The 22,291-nt window shown below is 39.5% G+C and overlaps 1 protein-coding gene across 3 annotated transcripts in view; it reads left to right on the top strand.

Annotated features, from left to right (window-relative positions):
- DLC1 (DLC1 Rho GTPase activating protein) overlaps nucleotides 1-22,291 on the top strand; it is a gene marked incomplete at both ends in the record, with an annotated part of 387,952 nt that overhangs the window by 208,153 nt on the left and 157,508 nt on the right. For 2 of the 3 annotated variants that reach the window (XM_079726855.1, XM_079726853.1), the window contains one exon: nucleotides 4,556-4,694. The exons of the other annotated variant lie outside the window; for it this stretch is intronic. In XM_079726855.1, the coding sequence (XP_079582981.1) occupies nucleotides 4,556-4,694 (139 nt within the window). Of the gene's footprint in view, nucleotides 1-4,555; nucleotides 4,695-22,291 lie in introns of those variants that run through there. 3 annotated transcript variants of the gene reach the window in all.

The raw sequence follows: 22,291 nt of genomic DNA, 5'->3' as shown, positions 1-22,291 counted from the left end.
AGCATATACACTTATTTATAAATTAGATCATAAATCACTATACTTATGTCCTTTGCACATTTGACAAAAATAGAAATATTTAAATAACTATATACATAGATACAGATTCTAAGATTTTCTTCCTGCCTTCTAAGGAGGATCTTGTCTGCCCCCAGGTCAGAGATCACCAATTTGAAGAAAATTGTCATTGTGGTCTATTGGTCTATCAAGCATAAATAGATACCTAATAGTGTACACAACCTTGACTTGAGCCCTTTGAGAACATTTGAGTTTGTCACAAAAGAGATTCTCAACGAATTCAGTGTAACCCTTAGGGTCCCAAATGCAGAAGCAATTAAGAAATAAAGTTGCCAGAGCAAGTGTACTAATGATGGTCATGCTAACTAAACAAAATTCAAAATGAAACAGTCATTGGCAGCATGTAATCTACATGCTAGATGTTGTTCACTGGAGCAAACAGAAACCATTTACACCTTCCCCAGAATTTCAGAGTTTCATATTATGAATTCTCCTTGTCATGGGCTTCTGGATACCTACATAATGGAAGAGAACTCCCTTTGTGGAGTTACAGCCCTTGGGGCCGACCTGTAGGGCCAGGGTAGACACTGTCATTCACTAAACCTGCTGTCCTGTTGCAGGGGCTGGATCACTCACAGGACTTAACCAAATGGAGTTTTAGTAATTTCCTTCCTGCACCAAAGACCTAGATCCATGCATGGCAGTGACTCTAAATAAACATTCCATTTCCCTTCATTACTCACATTGTTTTGAAGGAACCTACCAGAACTTCAGGTAATCCTAAATGTTCTAATTGCTCCAAAGAAGGCATAAATAAGTTGCATCAGCAAATGAGAGTGGTCATAAGGCCCAAGTGGATTTATGTTATACGGGCTTGGAAAAGAAGGTGTCCCTGTCATTAAATCGAAGCACACAGCACCTAGAAACACTATAAAATTAAAAGTTTTGTTTGCAGTAAGAAGATGAAATTTATAAATTAGACAAAATTAGATAAAATCTGTAATACATTACCAAAGTGGGATGATCTTCTTAGATGGACAATACTAGAGATGTACTTAAGCCAGAATCTCTAGCTTAGTATACTGGCAAGAATCTCTGCTCTCCAGGGATCTAGAAGAGTTTGCAAAGCTTCCCCAGGTCAGAGGGCAGCTCCACCAATGGCTGAAACTAGCCCTTTATCACAAAAAGAAGGCTCTGAAAAGCAATTAGAGCATAATGTTGCTGTTCTGACTGCTCTTAAAATTCCCAGTGGGATCTTGAAAAACAGCAAATGACTTCTCATATTCCCACTCCTCCCATCTGCCAAGCTGAGACCAACACTAATTATCACATACTATCTTCACCTCTCACAGTTACAGGAGATTTGGATTATCTCAAATTTGTAGAAATAAAACTTGGGGAGTTATTCTATAAATAGTGAATTCTGAAAAGCACTTTTTCTGTGTGGAACATTTCTAACGGCCAATAAATGCAGACAGAAAACAGAAATAAAAATAATTTAAAATTCGCTGTCTATTAGAATGGTTTTTACACTATACCCATGATATGTGGCCAAGATTCATCCGTAAGGACTTGAAATAGCCTCACAATGAAATTTGGATTTAACGAGTTTTTAGAAATGAGGGACCAAATTGCCCACCCCACTTTGGGTTATGGTTAAATCAATAATGAAAGCCCACCTTGCTGGAAAACATTTAGCTGTGTTCCTCCTCTCCAATCATCGATCAATAAATGTTACATTTATGTTGGTAAGTTTCCTTTTTTAAAAGACCTAAAGACCTTTCAGATAGCTTAGGTCATTCTACCTAATGGAACTTGTACTTAGGATAAGTAGATTTTTTTCCAAGAAGCAAAGTACTAGGAGTATTGTCCTGGAAAGCGAGTGCTGCAGGGGAGAAGGAGGGTCATTTGGGAACACTTTGGAGCTCAGACTTGAATGCTCCATCATTAGACAGTATGCGTTGACTTGATTGTCTTGGTTCTCTTGACTCATTGCCCTTGAGTTTCCATAGCTAACATCACCTAAAACTCATCTGAAACTCAGGCTTCTTCCTCCACACCATGGGTCCAGTGGTGATTTTATTTGGATAAGATTATGGAGCTTTGGCCCATAGCTTAGTATCAACTGAGCCTAGATAGTTTTAATGAGTCATTACCATCACTATCATTCGTTTCTGACCATTCAAATTGATTGGGAGGCTAATGAGCTTTGGATGCAGACAGTTCTGGGTATGAATCCTGGATCTGCCAGTTACTATCTGACCTTTTCTCTCTGTGCTTCAGTTTCCTCTTCTCTGAAGTGGAGATAATAACACCGATAGTGGTCTGTATAACAACAATAGTGGTCTGTATACATGAGTCTATAGCCAGTGCTAGAAGAGTTTGTGGTACATCATAGGTGCTCAGTAAATGTTATTTCCCCTTTATTGCTCCCCCTTCCTTTCTGCATTTGGGTATAGAAAATCTTTGTGCCATTATAGTCAGTCACTTTGCATGACTCAGACAATCAGTTGTTGATATCAGTGCTAGGAATGACTGTATGCCCCTGACTCTGTCACAGTTCTAGAAATTCAGATGAAGTCAGTGCCTAAGAGGATTTAGGAATCCAGGCTACCTTTTCCTTCTTTGTGCTCCTTTGCACATGCTTCGATCATAGAACTAATCACACTGTTTTGAAATTATTTGTGGTCAATGTGATTCTTCCTCCTCAGAGACAGAGCCAGTGTCTTATTCATGCTCAACATCCCCATGCCTAGCACAGTGTGTGGTTCACTGCTCGTGCTATGGTTGCTTCATGCTGCTCCTCTGCAAAAGGGGTCCACATAGACCTGTCCTGTTCCATGTGACCAGGAAATGAGTCAACCTGCTTCAAGGTACCCAGACTTCTTTGAAGGAGGAACACACACACACACACACACAGACTTTGGGTACTTCGCTTTAAAATGGACCCGGGTATTAGGCAGTCAAATTTTTTGAGATTTTATGGAGGATTTTCCCTTGGGATTGGCTTCCACAGGCACAGAGGTCTACACGCCTCAGCAGCTGGTACTTATTGCCTCCTAATCTATGCCCAGCCCAATAATAAGGCAAAGAAGTAAGTATCTACCAGAAGCACGTTGGTAGAGCATGAACAATCTGGAAACAATACAGTTTAGGACACATGGGTTACTAATAAGCAGTGGTACTAGTGTTAGTTGTAACTCGTGAGCATAATTGCACTAATTTAATCATCATCCTTTGAATAATTCAGCTGTCAAAGTTGATGGGAAAGAGGATGCACGCTGTGAAAATTTGGAGACTGAAAAATGATTTCATGTATAAAAATAATTATGATAATCATTCACATTTGCATGGTGCTGTGCAATTTATGAAGTGCTTTTACAGCATTATGTAATTTCGCAAAGGTGACAAACTAGCCCTTAGATACTATATGATGCCATAATTAAGCCTCCATGCCAAACATTGAAAATTATAATATTGGATTTAGGGGACAATAAAAAAAAAGAGGATTATTAATGCATTGAAAGGTAAAAAATCAGCCAAATTCATTGGCAGAGAAATAGATTCATTTGGCATTTTAGAAACTCAAAAACATATCTTGTAAAAGAAGCAGTTGGCCCATATTTTGATTTCATGGTGCTTGGCACTACTTATTTTTTAAATTCTTTTGGGCAGAATTTTTGATGTGCAATTATAACGATGAAATTTGCTTACTGGGAACCAGAAGATTCACAAAATCAGGGGACATTTGATCCTTCTTTAGAATTATCTGATGAAACCACTGAATGTAAGTAGAAGCATAGTTAGAGGGGAATTATGAGGAGCTGATCAATATTAAGTTTAAAACTCAGGTGTCTGCTTCCTAGCCGGAATCCAGACCGATGTGAAGAACGTTCATTACAGCCTATCTCCTTCCCACAAACACGACTAAAGGTTGGACTTTGTCCCGTAAACAGCCCAATCTAAAAACACAAGTGAGTTGACAAAACATAAATGCGAGTGAGAATTATCCTTGAGAATGGAAGAGAACCTCCCTGCCACCCCTCCTCCCCCTCCCTCCCTTTTCTGCCTCCTGCCCGGCCTTTCCTTCAAAACTGTAAGGGGACCTGGCTTGCCAGGGCAGGGGGACACGTTATTGACTAGAGCATCAGCCGAGCTCTACCAAGTCAAGTTACTGGATTACACAGGAAGCGAGAAGCATCTAGACAGCCACGAAGGCAGCTCGAGGGCTGCGCGAGGATGTCGTGGGCTCATTTGTAAGCCTTTCCAGATGTGGCCGCCGCGCGGGCCTGGCGACCGGCCAGGCGGCCGCCTGCAGTCGGCGCTCCCTGGGCAGCTGCGCGAGCCCAGCCGCAATGCCGGGCTCCTGAGGGCGCAGGGCTCGCGCGCGGCTCGCTCGCCCCCGGGCCCGGCGCGCACGCAGCCCGGCCGCCTGGCACGGCGACAGCCCGCAGCCGGGGAGGGACCTCCGCAGGAGCGGCCCCGAGGGATGGTCGCTGCGCCAAGGCTGCGCTGAAGTCCTCTGCAGCTGCGGCGGATGGGGGACCCCGAGGCCAACGTGATGGCGCGGCCCCTGAGAGCCCCTCTCCGGAGGTCCTTCAGTGATCACATCCGAGACTCCACGGCCAGAGCCCTGGATGTCATTTGGAAAAACACCCGAGACAGACGGCTGGCAGGTGAGGGGTGAAGGGCGGAGGGTGAGGACGAGAGGTTTGAAAAGCAAAACAATGAAATACACAGGCACACAGTTATTAACTCGGTTAATTCATGATCTCATCAGCTGGATAAAGTTCATCACTGTCATGGCAATGATTTCAATCAATCTCCCTTGTTCTGGGGTTTAACGTTTCTGGAGTGGGTTTGTTTTTTGTTTTTGTTTTTGTTTTTTAACTCCAATGCCTCTCTGATTTCTGGTGTTGTTATTTCTAGATAAGGTTTTATGAGAGGTTTTGTGGGTTTTGGAGGTTTTTTTTTAACCTTGAAAAGAAAAGCAAGGTCCTTTGAAATGTCAGGAAATCAGTGGTGATGAACAACACCGGGCAAAAGCACCGAGGTCTGTTCAGCTGGTGAGGGTCGGCTGTGGAGCTTGTCTGGCGGAGGTGGCCTGGCGCGAGCAGGAGAGGGGCCTGGGAGGCTGAGTGGCAGGGGAGTAATGTACCCTGCCTGGTGAAAGCCTGCTGGTATTTCCTCTGGCAGCCCGGGGCTGCTCTGAGGTCCGAGAGGGTGTCAGGTATGCAAGAGGCAGGCGTTTGAAATATAATAAAACATAAATACAGCGTGCAGCTCAAACATTCTAGGGCTTATGAGACAGCCACTAAATGGCAGACTGTTTGAAAGGGTACATTAAGGAAAAGGGAACTTCTGGTTGATTCTGGTATTAAGAATATTCATAAATTGATTAAAAGAATAGCATCTCGCAATTAAAAAAACCTCTCCAAATCCAGGGAAGGTATCCCAGTAGTGTTTAATGGCTCCTTCTTGTTTGCTAAGTCTGTATACTTATGTCATTTGCATAGATGGGTCAAAGATTGTGTTTTCTTAACCTTCTTGGTTAATCCAGTTGTTTTTCCATATATTGAACGAAGTTCTGAATGGTTAAAAATATTAGATGTGGCCTCCAAGTGTCAGTCCAGATTTCCGTGCTGTGTGTTCTTGATAAAAGACCATTTGACTTTGACCTAATTGTCCTGACATGACTTGAAGAGGTGAAAGTTAAGGTTTATGATTGTGATAAAGCAGATTAGGAAGATAACATATCTTTTTAGGCTATAAATTTGTCCCAAATGCTCATGAATATCTTTCTCTTTCTTGAACTAAACCCTATTGCCCAGGACTGGGAGAGAGTGAACAATGTCAAGTCTACCATAAGGTAGGGGAGAGAGTAAAATATTTTAAATTTAATCATTTTATTATGGCTTTAGAGTAAAATGTGATACCTTAAAGAAATCCAACTTTACAATAAGTGGGTTTTAAGGTAGATTTAAGTGATAGCAGTTTCCAGTTGACCAGAGGAAGTTTAAGACATAAGATATGAGAGTATAAAATTCATGACTGTAATTGGTTGAGGCTTGGACAAAAAATAAAAACTGTTGCTTCACTGTTGTTTTTCTTGATAAATCCATCGTCCCAAATGGAAAGATTCCACAAATAATGCCTTATTAAAGATAACACAAAAATATCTTATTGTAGCTTGGTGTTTTGATTTGAGACTAAGGTTGATTCAGTCTTGCTTCCCAGACCTCCTCTTAAATTTTCATAAATGAAGAGCTTTTGACGGCTGTTGACCTCTTTAAAAAAAAAAGATACTATCCCTGGAAAGTTGCTGTCTCTGCCTAGTCAGTTATCTGTTATATATTGAGGGTCTGTATGGAGTCCAAAATATAGCACTGAATAAAGACCACTTAGAGAAAAATAGTTACTTTTTACATGTGATGAAAAATTAAACATTTCCCCAGCTCTAACAGCAAGTAGGACTTTTGCTTCAGGTCCACTGAAGGAAGAAATTCTTTGTATCTTCAGGTTTCTCTAAGACAAATATGACCTCTTTGGTGATTCACACAGTAGAATATCCAGACATGATACTTAAAAAGAAAGGACTTTGGCTACCACAAAAACTGCCTCTGATTACTGGGGACTTGTACTCTTTCTGTGTTCTCTCTTATCCTTGGCTCATAGCTCAATCAAGTGTAGACCCATCTGGTGCACATCCAGACCTCAAGACCACTTACTTCTATCCTTTCCCTCAAGCTTCTCCTCTGCACCCCACCCTCTCACTGGCCAAAGGCTAAGTATTAGCTGTTAATTATCCACAAAAAGCCACTTCTCTAAACATCAGATCCAATCTTTATTTTACATCACACCACTTTGCCCTCTCTTGCAGAATGGAGAGCAGTGGAAAGTCCAAACCTCCTGCTGCTCTTATGTTGTGAAATTAAGGAGATGACAGGTAAAACATGTTTGGAAGCCTCTGGAGGGAAGTACTTCTGTTAATAGTACCTGGAATGTTATTTCCATGATGATTGTTACCTTGATGACTTTCACCAAGTTTCTCAGAAACTAACCTGAGATTTCAGTTTCTTTCAGAGGTTTTACCTGACCGGACTGTTTGGCCATGGGACAAAGTTTTGTTTCCTTGTTAGGTATTTTCTCTCTCAATCAATTTAGCTCTCTATTTTTCTCTGTCTCTCTCTCTTTCACATACACACACCCACACACACACACACACCCCTGCTACATAACTTAGAAGTTCCCAGTTCTTCTACCCCAAATGGTGTTATGTACGCAAACCATCATTTACCTCTGCTTGCCTTAAACTTCCTTATGTATAAAACAAGGATTCCATCTGTTATTTTTAAGGATTCACAGCCTTATATAAACAAAATACAGAATTGCTGCCTAGGGAAAGGCCTTCTAGTCATGAGGAGTGATGGAACAGGCTGTCTTAATTGCATCTTCCTTTATATGTAATTGTTATGTTCTGCCTACCCACAGCCCACAGGGGTTCTCTTACTCCTGTTCCCTCTACAACCATTATTCCTAAAAGCATAGGATGGCACTGTGTTTTCAGGGAATAAGAACTTTGAGGTTAACAGTGGGTGACAGATGGGGCCGACAACCATCCTCTGAGCAAATTGTGCGTCTTTCTTACATGTCTGCTGTGTCCTTGCGCCTCCTTCCCTTGGGCACAAGGACATCTTGGCTCCAGGGAGCATTTTATTCCTGAAATCCTGTCGCCCCTTAATCTTTTCATATAGGACTTCTTCACCTTTTTTGTGCCAATGGATCTCTTTAGCATTCTGGTGAAGCATATGAACCACTTCTCAGAAAAGTATTTTTAATATATAAATAAAATATGTAGAATTATAGCAGAAACCAATTAGAACGAAATATAGTGATCAAGGTGTTCAAACCAAAATTTTCTGATGTGACAATATAAGATGAATGAATTCTTTAACAGGATAATGTGTTCAAAATATAGGGAAGTAAATGTAAATTTGATGTTTTTTAAAGATACCAGCATGCAGATTGTTGCTGCAGCTATAATTAATAGCATTAAACTGAACAGTCATCTTTGATTCGTCTCCTTGTCACCAACCATTATAGAGAGGAAATCCTCGGGAACAACATCCATATCTAGGTGACCAACATGCAGATCTTCAGCTTTCCTGTTTAGCGGCTGAATCGGGCCGGCAGCATCCCATGAACATCTGTGGAGAGAAAAACTGCAATCATGTATGTTCTGGAATGGGTTTGACAACTACCATAACTGTAGAGGAGAGATGAATGTAAATGAGATGTTGTGATATCTGCAACAACTGTAATGTGATTTGGAAAAGTCGAATTTCTACTGGTGACAAAGTCACAGGACAGCTAGTACCATTGTGTGTGCAGGGATGGCAGTTTGTCAACATTCATAACTGGAAGAAATGCTACCTTTCAATTAAAGTTTAGTGACAATAAAAATGTAATTTTTCCTCCTCCAAGTTCATGGACACCTTGAAATCTATCCATAGACCCTAAATTTAAAGTCCCTGCTTAATACTTACTGTAGCTTTCAAATACTTATAGTCAAAAATTCTTATAGCCTGAGATGCTGGGCTGTCATACATGAGATGGCTGGAATTCTCTGATGTATATTTGACAAAGCTCCACAAACAGGTTTGGACTGATGCACCAATAGGACTGCCTTTAAGGAAAAAGAAAAGAAACTAAAATTCAGATGAGAAAGACAGAGAGAGACTGAAAGTAAGGCAAAAGCCAGAAGGCACGTGTAGCTTTCATCAATTTGGAAAGTGGAATGAATAAATAAACCAAAAAGAAATTAAGTATTCGTTCTTATTTAAAAACATCTAAAAAGGTAAGAACAACTTCTATAGTGTTGTTTTTTAAAACACTGATTTTTTAAAAAGTATTCAATCTATTCTATTAGGGAAACATAAGGAGAAAAAATCTAAACACCTCAACATGTTATGAACACATGTCACTAGTTCCATTGCTAAACATTGAAGAGAAGGAAGAGAAACAGAATTGCCTATGAAGAAGTTAGGAAAATTTAGACCAGTCTCAATCCAGATGAGATTCAATGGACATAAAATAGATGCTTCAAGTACATACGTTAGATTGGACCCTCCTCCCACCCCTGCTTCTGGGGGTATTTTGTTGGATGTTCAGCATCTTCTGTCTTTTGTGAAATGGATTTTTACATTTCAGCTGACCAGGTCTCCAATTCACCAGCAAAAAGAATGCTTAACATACTGTACAGTATATTGGCTCCGAATTCAGTAGGGCATCAAGAATTCTGGCCCATTTCCCACGACAGGCAACCACAAACACTGACTCCTGTGAACTGTTTTCTGCTCATTGGTTCACCATGAAAAGCAAGTAAGGGCAAATAGAATGCCTTTTAACCAAGAGTGATGTATGCCTCAAAATATGCAGGCTCCTCCAGTAAACAAAGACTTCTCTAGAAGAATGCAACACGATAGAACATTTCGAAGGGCCTGAGAGACAACCATTAATGATGCTTCATGAGACACGGTCACATTTCTGGAGGGTGTATATGAGCATGTATTAAATTAGATGTGACTGTTTCAATAAAAAGAGAAGCATGTTGATGTTGAGGCCAGCTTTGATGAGAGGAAATATACTGTAGTGGCTGAGAGAGCTGGCTGTGACATCAGACTGCCTGGGTTTGAATCCTGGTTCTTGTACTGGGTAACTTTGGGCAAGTCTGTTCCTCACCAATATAAAAAGGATGAAAATAGTACCTGTGTCATGAAATTGTTTTAAGGATCATATGAGCCACTATGCAAAGTACTCAGAAAAGTCATTGGCGTAAGTAAACCCTCCATCAGTTTTGGTTGGTATAACTTCTCTTTTCCTTATGCCCTGCTTGCAAGGAAGCTTCACCACTGTAGTGTGACACTCCTATAATTTGCCTTAGCCTTTTGGGCAAAAGTAGTTCAACAAGTCCAAAAAAATGAAAAGAAAAGGTAACATTTCAATGGAAATGGGATTTACTTCTGTACCTGTGGGGCAAAACAAAGAAGAATCTAATGAAGGTGACTTTTGTGCAGACCGTGTTGAAATCCAAAATGAAGTGACTAGAGAATAACTGTTTTCGCACATCGATGAGGAAATAAGTCCTTGCATATGACTTTGTCAGGCTAGGTATACAATATCTGAGAGTCTTCCCAAGCGAGTTGGAACCTGCTTTGAAAATTGCTATGTAGATGGAGGCAAACATGGGAAAGAGCAGCCGTACCAGCAGGTGAGATTTCAAGCATGTGGCCCAGCTCTGGGATGGGAAAAAGTACGTTCAACATCAAGGCTGCCACTTGAAGGGATATTTCACATGCCTCTGTTTCTGGAGCAAAACTTCTGTCACTTTCTTCATTTAAAATAGTATGTAGGGGGCCTCCCTGGTGGCGCAGTGGTTGAGAGTCCGCCTGCCGATGCAGGGGATACAGGTTCGTGCCCCAGTCCGGGAGGATCCCATATGCCGCGGAGCGGCTGGGCCCGTGAGTCATGGCCGCTGAGCCTGCGCATCCGGAGCCTGTGCTCCACAACGGGAGAGGCCACAACAGTGAGAGGCCCGCATACCACACACACAAAAAAAAAAATAGTATGTAGGAAGAGTCTGCATAGTTTGCCAAAGGTCACTATAATTACACAAATGGGATGTGTCCAAAGTCAAAGGCTTAATAGAAGGGATATATTAGTCACAGGTCTGCCTAAGCATCAGAAGCTATATCATGAAGCCAAAATGGGATTAAAAAGAACATTCCACCGGAAGGTCTCTATTGCAGAGAAATGATTAAGGAGTAGGTTGAAGTTAAGCTTGCCGTTGTATGTGTTTTTCAATTTCTGCTTCCTGTCACTTAATAATAATCTGCCATTCTTGAAGAAAGAGGATGTGCTGTCCAGAAGGCCTGTGCTGGAGCTGTTTATTTGTGATGATGATGGGTTTGCATTGATCCTTCTGTGCTCTTCCCACATTGCTTGTGAACAACCGCTGATATTTTTGAAGGATTTGGTTGGAATTATTGATGAAGACCTAACCATGGAAGAAAACCAAAGTTACACATCCCTTTAATAATCAAACTCACAACTACAGTGCTACTGTTGCTTTTCTCAGGCACAGCCAAAGACTAAGCAGCTAATACAAACTAAAATTTTTTTGTAATATGAACTAAACATGACACCCAGCCGTAGGTGGTTACTATCATTGGATGCATTCTTTATGACAAATAACATCATAACAATAATTAAGTTGTCATTTGATTGCCTACTAAGTGCCAGAATCTGTGCTGAGAGCTCTAAAGGCATTTTCCCATTTAATCTTCAAAATAATCCTGAGAGGTATAGACTACTATTTTTATCCCCATTTAAGCTAGGGTATTTTTTGACAATACCTTAAAAATCCATTAGTGGGCGTCCACGGACAAAACTCAGTAACATCCAAATCTGCCCATAATTATTAATTAATCTGACAAATATTTATTGAGAACCTATCCTACACAAAACACTGTGCTAGGAACCAAAGGACAAACAAGACAGACACAGTCCTTAACTGCCAGCCATGAAGATGACATCTGAATCCTACCTTTGAATTTAAGAGGGGCCCAGCTTGGGCAATGTGAACCCCATGTTATTAAGGAAGAACTGTATGGTGTCTCTTGGACAGTGAGGGGAGTCTGAAGCTCATCACTGATTTGATCTTTAAACCAGTGACTCTCGGGGGGGATGAGAAAAGACACACCTGGAAGGGGCAGTGATGGAAAGAGCACTTGTAGCTTTTAAAAATATACGCGATTGATTTATTGTTTTCTTAGTGCAAACTGCATCTTACAAAATGCTGAAGATAGAGAAATCGTGGGTGGGTGGGAGGGATGGGACATGAGCATAAAGGTTGAGAAACACGTTTAAACTGCTCTGCGCATCCCTGTGGGCCCAGCTCCTCTCATGAGCAGAGTAACCTGTAAACATAAATCAACAAATCAGACCATCGGTGGGTGCCCCCGTGGAGCCAGGGAGACCCTCTCTGCAAAGAAGGATCAGACAAATGAGTGCATCTTTCCTAAAGAACTGGCCATTCTCTTTATGGGACAAAAACTTGTTACTTCCAAAGTGCTATGAGGTCATATCTTTCATCATTTTTTTAAGATGAGATACTGACCTTTTTACAGAGCTGAAGTGTACTAAGGTTTAAAATATGTTACTGTCTAAAACAGGGTGCTTTTTTTGACTGATTCAGAAATCAGAATGAACTAAAGTTGGAGATTGTGCTTTAAATAGTTTCATTTATTGACAAGATAGGTCTCAGATCTCAATATACATGGGCTATAGACCTAAAATAGATTGTCCTGAGTCTTTTGTTATTTCACAGAATTTCTTATGGGACCAATCTGGAAGTAAGGACATCTTTTCTGCCCATAATAACTTTGAGAGATATTCCTATTTTGGATCTTTTTTTAAAAAAGAAAAATAATGATAGATGAGTTATTAAAACTATGACATAATTACACCATTATGCCATATTTTTAAAATATGGCATAATTATTATATTCTTAAATGTTTACCAGTCACAAAGGTTCTGTCACACTCTGAGCAGAAAAATACTTGAGATAATAGAATTTGAGGATTAAGTATTCAATCATAGTGAAGCAATTCTATATTTTCATATATATAAAATGATCTCAAAAAATTCTAGTTCATTTCAGATCAGTGACATTCGAGATTGCTTTCAGTAGTTTGAAAATCAATTATCTACTGAATGCAAAGGTTAATTAAATCAATGAGAAAATCACCAAAGAAGATATGAATTTGTATTAGTACTTCTTTTATCAGCTTCCACATTTTAATTAAAGCATGTTTTGAATACTGACGGTATGTTCGTGTATCATGGCCTTGTTTTTCTTAGAAGTGACTTCACTAATATATTCCAAAGAATATAGTTAATTGTGGCATCTTACTGTTCCCAGATAGAGAGGCCAAAGGATGAAAGAAAGCAGGAAAGTTCTTAAGGTTGAACATTTCATTTTCAAATAAGGGTCCTTAGAAACAGAGAAAACGTGAGACGTGGCTCAGACACTGTACAATCAAGAAGGCAGACAGCATGCACTGAAGCAAAGAGTAACAGAGTGTTTTTATATTGGATGGGCATAACCTTGTACTAACTACAAATTAGCTAATATTGATTGTGCACTGAGTATAATGCTATGTGGTAGAAAAGATAAAGATAAATTAAAAACTGTCTCTGAACTTCAGTAGTCTAGAGTCTATTTGGCAGGAAAAAAGTAACCTACAGAGAAAACTAGCCTCTAAGGCATGGTGTGACAGATACCCTAAGGTACTTGCTGAGCCGATCAGGGTCTGTCCCCTGTCCCTCCTTCCCTCCTTTTTTCTTCCCTCCCTCCCTCTTTACCTTTCTCCCTCTCTCCTCTCTTCAGCAGGAACCGACTGCTGACCCAAGTTCATTATAACATAGGATATCCACACTATTTCATCATTACTGGTTTTTCTGTACTTTGGTAGTCATGCTCATTTGTATCCCAATGAACATTATTTATAAGTGAAAATTTCCTTGACATAACTAACTTTTCAAGTCATAATTATCACTTTCTCATTATTGCACATGGAAATGAAAACATTTGAATCATTGCACAGAAGAGCCTCTGTGTCACTATGAGGATGTGACGGTAGTAGGGTGTGTGTGTATGTGTGTACGCCAGGAGGGTGGTAAATACAGGGATTACATATTGAAAAATTTTTCCCATTAGCGTTGGTATGTTCAGCCAGGTAAGTTATTTGGATGTTTCTCAACATTTGAAAAAATTCTCATGCTAGTAACTGGACTGATTTCACCTGGTTGCTTCCTCCAGTGAATAAAAATAAAAGCATAAAGTACTCCACCATGATTTTACTCCAGTATAGTCTGGGAAGCAGTAAGGTTTGCCTTTTTTTGAGACAGTTATTGACCCACATCTTGCATTCAGTATAACACAGATGTGTTCCAGGTCGAAAGTTCCATAAGAGCTTGAGAGTGGCAGCCAGGAAATGGAGAGAGCAGAAGGCCATTTTTATGACTTGCTGAGATACTGACCCAGTCTCCTCATTATTTGACAGTAAAAATATCTTCGGGTTGAACTCAGTATCCTGACAGAGGGGTGTCAGTTTTGATCCTCTCCTGCAGGAATCTCCAATCAGTAAACTATTTCAGTCAAGAACTGAAACACTATTAATAAAAAACAAATTAACAACTTCTAGACAATGGAAATCACCAGGACATAGCAAAAAAAGCCATGGCATATTATTGCTTGCTGAAAATCTCGCTTGGTGATCTCTGAACATCCTAACACCACAAATCACTTTTCTCTGTCTTCCCTCTCTGTCTCTTTAGAGGATTTATTATTTGTATGAACACATCTAGGCAGTTGTGCACACACACACACACACACACACACACACACCCTCAGGAAGCCATGACTTCAGGGAACCTCTCTTCATAAAAGATTAAGGATTCCTGATTTACAGGATGCTGATGTAAAAGTCACAATGTTGCATCTGGTTGTTGACAACTTGGAGTGGGGGCAGGGGTTCAGCTCGTTTAATGATGTCTAGACTTTGTTTTATCTTTCAGATTTTTTGTGACATATTTAGTTTTTTGCAGACAACTCTCAAATCACTGACTCAGCATTCAGTGTGGTTCCGTTTATCATGATCCATCATCTCTAATCTGGTATTGAATAGCAGGATGTTGTAGGTCCAGATTGAAGTGTGACCTCTGAATGTTTTCCATTCGTGCTTGATTACTATATCCTAGAGGTCTAGACAGTGTTATTGGTTTCTCACCAACATAAACATCTGGCAAAAAAAAAAGAGAACTAAACCAGATGAGTAAGGACATTCCTAATATACCTTTACAATATGCTATATTTAAAGTAAAACTTTTGAAAACGAACCCCATCTCAGGTTGAAAAGGATGCCATCAAATGTATTGCTTTTCAACTCAGATAAGGCAGACTTTGGACTATAATTTTTCACTGATGGAAACAAGTTAGAACATGTAACTTTCAGACTGCAATAGAAACATCTTTCCTTTGTGCTATTACAAGAAGCTAGAATTTCATTTAGTGAATTCCAGCCGAATGAAATTAGCACGCGCATGTTGACTCATGTGTAGCTCCTGGGTGGACAAATGAGATGACAAACCAATGGGGGTGAGAAGGGAGTGATGGGACCAAACCCAGAGCAATTTGGGGATCAGTATGATACTAGACCTTCTCAAGTCTTATTTTATGTGGGTAGATTTTCGTATTCTAAGAGTTATTGATTTATTGAAACTATGCAGAGGGCTTATTTAAGAGCCAGAACCCAACAGAGTAGAATATTGTGCCACTGAGTTATAGGGAAAGACTGAGGCCCTTTCTTTTATGCTGGGGCTATAGACCACATGCAACCAAACACCAATAAAACTTGCCTGCAGCCAGGAGCACCAGGGTGGAAAATGCAGAGGGGTGACAAGACAACCCGAAGTGTTTGCCTTGTGTCCTTTGTATGCAGATGGCACCGATAGCAATACTATGAGAACAACACTGGAAATGTTACACATAGGATATTGTAAATTTATAAAATGTACCTTCAGTAATGAATTCCAACTTACGTACAACATCTTGTGCATAATATTGATTCTTTCTTCTTCTTTTTTGGCTAAGGTAAGAACAGAGAAAGGTTTCCTTCAGTGATACATATAAATTGATGACTTAAAACCCAGGCTGTGTTTCCAGCCAAAGCTCTTTGGCACAGGATAATCATTGCATAACTGAAGGTAAACATGGAGGGTAAACCTCAGAAAAATGATTTCAAAGCGGAGCCTGAAAATCTATCGTAAATGCCTTTTTGCCCCATTTAAGACCGTAACAACAGTCTGTGACTGGCCACTCTGCTCAAACACCAAGGATTAGCTGGCACATCAGAGCCTAGTGTTAATAAGCTGGGAAAGGGGAAAAAATAAACATTTAATTTTTTTAAAAAAAGAAAGAAAGGAAAATAAGAAAATGGAGCCTGGGAAGGGCCTTAACGGGGAAGTGAGGGTAAACCCCCGCCCGCTGATGCCACCAGGATGGATGGGTCAAAACGGCGCACCCACCTTCTCAGCCACCGCCACACACATTCCGAGTTCCCATTCTTGTGAGGTCAGTTCGCAGAAAATGTTTTGATTTCTGTGACCCTGAGCATGACTCCCACTTTGCCCGTGAAGTATTCCCGGAGTGAACCTTCGTGGCCTTCTGTGCTCATTAATCCCACCACCGACCCACACAGACCCCGACTCCAGCTGATTTTGTGAGTGTCTGCTCTTTTTCTTTACCCAATTTTCACTGAAGTGAGCTACTGAGTTGAATCAGCTCAGAATGTATAATCTGTCCTGTGTGTGCCTGCTTTCCTGTCCTTGTTCCATATTCTTCTCCCTACTCAGACTTAAAGTGTTATAACTGATTAATAAAATACCATGACATGAGCTATCCACTTGTCTCTACATAAAAGTGCATGCTTTTGAATCACAATAACTTATGTAACATCTCTGCTTTTAAAAGGAGTCTAGGAAAATGACATTTTGCAACTTTTATTACAGTGGAAAAAAGCTGACCCAGATCTTGGACCAGCTGAGCTCAAAGGGTCAAAAGCCAAGTGCTTTTATTAACTTTTTAAGAGTAGGTAATCCTTGCTCACTTTGAAGACTGAAGCATGTACTAATTGCTTTTGTAAAATGAAGGTGAGGTTGCTTTAGCTAATGGTCCATGCAGTCCTACCCTGGGACATTTGATCACAGTGTCTCATGTGGCTTTAAGTTGCTGTTTTCATAACATACTCATTTTTTTGATTAGAAAGAGTTCAGGTAACATTTGAAATCAGTACCTTTGCTTTCCAAAAATCTTTTGTCCAAAAACATCTTTAGATATGTTATCTATTAACTAATAGCAAGATTATCATTATTAAATATTTTAGACATACAAGAAACCCATGTATCAACCACTAACTAAAGTAATAAAACATTAAAGCTACTGTTTTAACATTTTTAATTTAAAATTACTGCATGCCCCTCCTGGATCCCATTCCCTCCCTCCACTTCCTTCCCAACTCCCCCTGAAATTCCAATCCTGAATTTAGGATTTAATCATTCCCATGCTGGTTTTGTACTCTTACTACATATGTAAGTAACCTAAAACAATAGTAATTATTGTTTTGCACATTTAGAAGTTTTAAGTGGGACCATACTGCAAATATCCTTCTGCAACGCATTTTGCTCAGAATTATATTTTTGATTATATTTTTTATCAATTAAATTTTATTGAAATATAGTTGATGTACAATATTATATACAGGTGTGCAGTGTAGTGATTCACAATTTTTAAAGGTTATACTTCATTTATAGTTATTATAAAATGGTGTCTATATTCCCTGTGTTGTACAATATATCCTTGTAGCTTATTTTATACTTAATAGTTTGTATGTCCCCCCTGGTAACCACTAGTTTGTTCTCTATATCTGTGAGTCTGTTTCTTTTTTGTTATATTTGCTAGTTTGTTGTGGGTTTTTTTTTGATGCCACATATAAGTGATATCATACAGTATTTGTCATTCTCTGTCTGACTTATTTCACTTAGCATAATACCCTCCAAGTCCATCCATGTTGTTGCAAATGGCAAAATTTATTCTTTCTTATGGCTGAGTAGCATTCTACTGTATATATATACCACAGCTTCTTTATCCGTTCATTTGTTGATGGACACTTAGGTTGCTTCCTCATCTTGACAATTATAAGTAATGCTGCTATGAACACTGGGGTGCATACATCTTTTTTAATTACTGTTTTTGTTTTTTCTGGATATATACTCAGGAGTGGAATTGTTGGGTCATGTGTTATTTCCATTTTCAGTTTTTTTTTTTTTGGCTGCATTGGGTCTTCATTCTGCGCGCCGGCTTTCTCTAGTTGCAGCGAGTGGGGGCTACTCTTTGTTGCGGTGCTCGGGCTTCTTATTGCGGTGGCTTCTCTTGTTGCAGAGCACGGGCTCTAGGCGCACGGGCTTCAGTAGTTGTGGCACGTGAGCTCAGTAGTTGTGGCTCACGGGCTCTAGAGCACAGGCTCAGTAGTTGTGGCACGTGGGTTTAGTTGCTCCACGGCATGTGGGATCTTCCTGGATCAGGGCTTGAACCTGCATTGGCAGGTGGATTCTTAACCACTGCGCCACCAGGGAAGTCTGCCATTTTCAGTTTTTTGAGAACTCTCCATGCTGTTTTCTACAGTGGCTGCATCAATTTACATTCCCACCAACACTGTATATAGGGTTTCCTTTTCTCCACATCGTTGCCAACATTTGTTTTTTATGTTCTTTTTGATGATAGCCATTCCGAAGGTGTAAGGTGATATCTTGTGGTTTTGATTTGCATTTCCCTGATGACTAGCAATGTTGAACATCTTTTCATGTGCCTATTGGCCATCTATATTTCCTCTTTGGCAAAATGTCTATTCAGGTCTTCTGCCCATTTTTTAATCAAGTGGCTTGGTTTTGTTTTTGTTTTGATGTTGAGTTGTATGAGCTGTTTATATATGTTGAGTGTTAACCCCTTATCAGCCATATCATTTGCAAATATTTTCTCCCTTTCATTATGTTGTCTTTTTGTTTTGTTGATGGTTTCCTTTGCTATGCAAAAGCTTTTAAGTTTAATTAGGTCCCATTTGTTTATTTTTGCTTTTATTTCCTTTGCTTTTGGAGACAGATCAAAAAAAATATTGCCAAGATTTATGGCAAAGAGTGTTCTGCCTATGTTTTCCTCTGAATTATATTATTCATGTTGAAACATAAAGATCATTCATTCTTACTACTATTATATGAATGTGCCATAATTTACTTATTCATCCTCCTGTTGGAAGGCATTTAGGTTGTTTCCAGTTATGCACTATTACAAGCACTTGCTATTAGGAATGAATACTATTGTTTATACCTCTGTGTACCTATGTATAGAAGTTTCTCTATGACACAGTAATTCATCTAAGGATGGAATTTCATAGTAAGATATGCACATCTTATGTGGCCAAACTGTTCAACATGTATTAACACCCACCAATAGTATGTAAGAATACCCAATATAGAGGAGAATTTTTCAAGTACTATAAAAGTTGTAGAATATTTACTTTAAAAAAACACAAATGTAAATAGTATAGGTATTAACAAAGTCAAATATATATATATATATGCATATATAGATACATATAAATATATGTGTCCATATATATATACATGGTCATATACATATATAAATTTGTATATCTCATATATAAGTACGTCATGAAGGGTTTTAAAAGTATTAATAGAATTAAGCAAAGACTAGATAAATAAGGGTTGGAATGAAGCTTGTAAATAATAAATAATATTTCATTTGAGCATTGTTTTTTGAGCTAAATGTAATTAAGTATCTGTTTAAAGGTGACAATAAATGTCAAGTTCATTTATGCCTGTTCTGGGCCTGTATCTGGGTACAGATGCAGCTTAGGTAGGTGATGAGGATAAAGAATGGAAGGAGAGTCTGTCTGAGAATTAGAGGAAGCAAAAAAAAAATGTGATTCAGAAATAATATTCTCACAATAGCCTATATTAAGAAATACTGGGCTTCTCTGGTGGCGCAGTGGTTGAGAGTCCACCTGCGGACGCAGGGGACACGGGCTCGTGCCCCGGTCCAGGAAGATCCCACATGCCGCGGAGCGGCTAGGCCCGTGAGCCATGGCCGCTGAGCCTGCGCGTCCGGAGCCTGTGCTCTGCAACGGGAGAGGCCACAGCAGTGAGAGGCCTGCATACCGCAAAAAAAAAAAAAAAAAAAAAAAAAGAAATGCTTATAAGAACACCCAACGGAATACCTCCTCTTCACCAAAAAAAAAAAAAAAAAAAAAGAATCCCTTGAAGGCTTCCATGAAGACCAAGGGTTCTGTGGAATTAAGTGGGAAAACCTGGCATAGGGGACCAACTATTTAAATGTCACTGAAAAGCAAGTCTTTCCTCAAACAGTGGATAATTGTCCTCAAGTGGAGGAAGCATTAATTTGCAAAAATAAGTTTTGATTTTATTTTTTCATTCTTCTCTGTTAACTGAGTAAAGTAGCAATACTTTATTTCTAAGATGTCTTTTGTAGGCAAAGCATTGTGCTTTAGAATGATATGCATGTTAAAAATCGGTGTCTCTCCCTCAACATTTTCTCAGAGATACATAACTAAAGAGGGTTATTCACTTTTAAAGTTGAGACTGCTGAGTAAGGGCATGGTGACCTCTGTGCATGCATTCATCCATCCACCTAGCAATCTTTCTTCTTATCGTATTGACAAGTTGGGAGCAGTGCACTGCATGGTGTTGTGAAGATCTCAAATGTCATTGTGAAAATAGGCTCTTCAAAGTTGCCTGACAATACTGGTGAATTTACAGCTTTCTTAGTCAAACGATCTCTTTTCACGTTACTAAGTTGACCACAAGTCATTTCTTTGAGAACGTGAAATGCAGATGGAAACAAGCCATGCTTTGTAAAACATGTGTTGATTTTCTTCATAATCACATGATTATCGATGTTCCTCCTTATTTTAATGACTTTTATCATTTCTCATGGAATATGTTCCCCTCAAGCAATTCTGTAAATTCTTTCTGTTCTTTTCTTCAAAATATAAACTCCATCTCTTCTTTGAAGTCTCCTAATTGCAGTTAGAACATCTCTCTAATAACCATCATTTTTATACTAAATTTACTTATTCAATGACAATCACCATCAAAATTATTATATTTTTAGCACAAGTGGCATACTTGACATTTAGAACTAACACTCTCTCCCACAACAGTAGCACCCATACCCCGAAAGAAGGGTCATGGAAGAAATTGTAGCTAAGGTTTTTAAGCTTTTATTTTAAAACTCAGAAAGAAGGTAAGACTGAAGTTTTTTCCTCAACTTCCTGATATTTAATTTTAGCTGGGCCTCTGACATGCAGCGCAGGGCTCTGCTCAGAGCTTCTCTTGCATTGTTATTTAATGCTTACATAAGATGATGAAGTAGATTCTGAAGTAGATTTATTAGCCCTGTTTTATCCTTGTTTTACAAATGAGGAAACATGTCCAGAGACGTTAAGTAACTTGCCAAAAATCACGTAACATGTCCAAAATCGACAAGTTCTTCACTTTCTCATAAAACTTGTCTTTTCATCTCCGTTCATCGGTAACTTCTCTCTTCCTTTGTACCTCAAGTTCCTTCCATCCGCCAGTCACGTCAGCTCTCCCTGCAAAATGCATGTGGGATCTGACCACCATCCTCAGTGCTACTGCCCTGGGCCAAGCCGCCATCGTCTCCGACCTGTATTCCTACCATCACCTCTCAACTGGCCTCCCTACTTGTACCCCTGCCCCCCTCCAGTAAGGTGTTCCAAACGTGGCAGCCTGACGGGATGTTTTTAAATATAAATTATGTCTTGTGACTCCTCAGCTCAAAACCCTCCAGTATCTTTCCCTCACACTTAGAATAAAATCCATCCTGTGGCCAAGAAGTCTTTACCTGACCTGGGGCCTGCCTACCTCTCCTACGTCACCTTCTTATATTCTTCCCCCAGTTCACTCCTTTCCATGCACTCTGACCTCTGCTCTTCCTTGGCAGTTGCTGTTCCCTCATTTGGAAAAACTCTTTTTTCAGATAGTCACATGGCTCTCTCCCTCACTTCATTCGGGTCTCTGATAAATGGTAGCTCGACTGAGAGGCCATTCTGGCTCATTCTATTAAAATAGCATTCTCCTATCAACCAATTGCAATCCATGTATCCCAGTATGTTGTATGTGTGTTTATTATCTCTCCTTCTAGAATCTACATTCTTCTTTGAAGCCAAAGCCAAATGCACATACACATATTGTCAAATGCAGAAATGCATATATGAATATAGTATATCAAAATATACAAGTACATTTTGTATAGGACCAACTAAAAGAAAAAAATAAGTATCAGGGAGTTGAGGCAAAACGTCTACCTCACATTCTTAATCAACTAAACATTCAGAAGCTATTTGAATCAGTACCCTCCCCCTTGTACATCACATATATTGTTTTTTTGTGAATTATTTTTGGATTATATTCTTGCTTCTATGTTGATAATTCCTAAAGCTCAAAGTACCGTATATATAAATGATATGATAGTTACACTTGTATCCATCCAACATCAGTTGAGTCTTTCTCCTTTATCTATCTATCTATCTATCT

This window comes from Hyperoodon ampullatus (assembly GCF_949752795.1).
Source record: "Hyperoodon ampullatus genome assembly, chromosome: 20".
NCBI classification, from domain to species: Eukaryota; Metazoa; Chordata; class Mammalia; order Artiodactyla; family Ziphiidae; genus Hyperoodon; species Hyperoodon ampullatus.
This window is presented reverse-complemented; position numbering and strand designations above follow the sequence as displayed.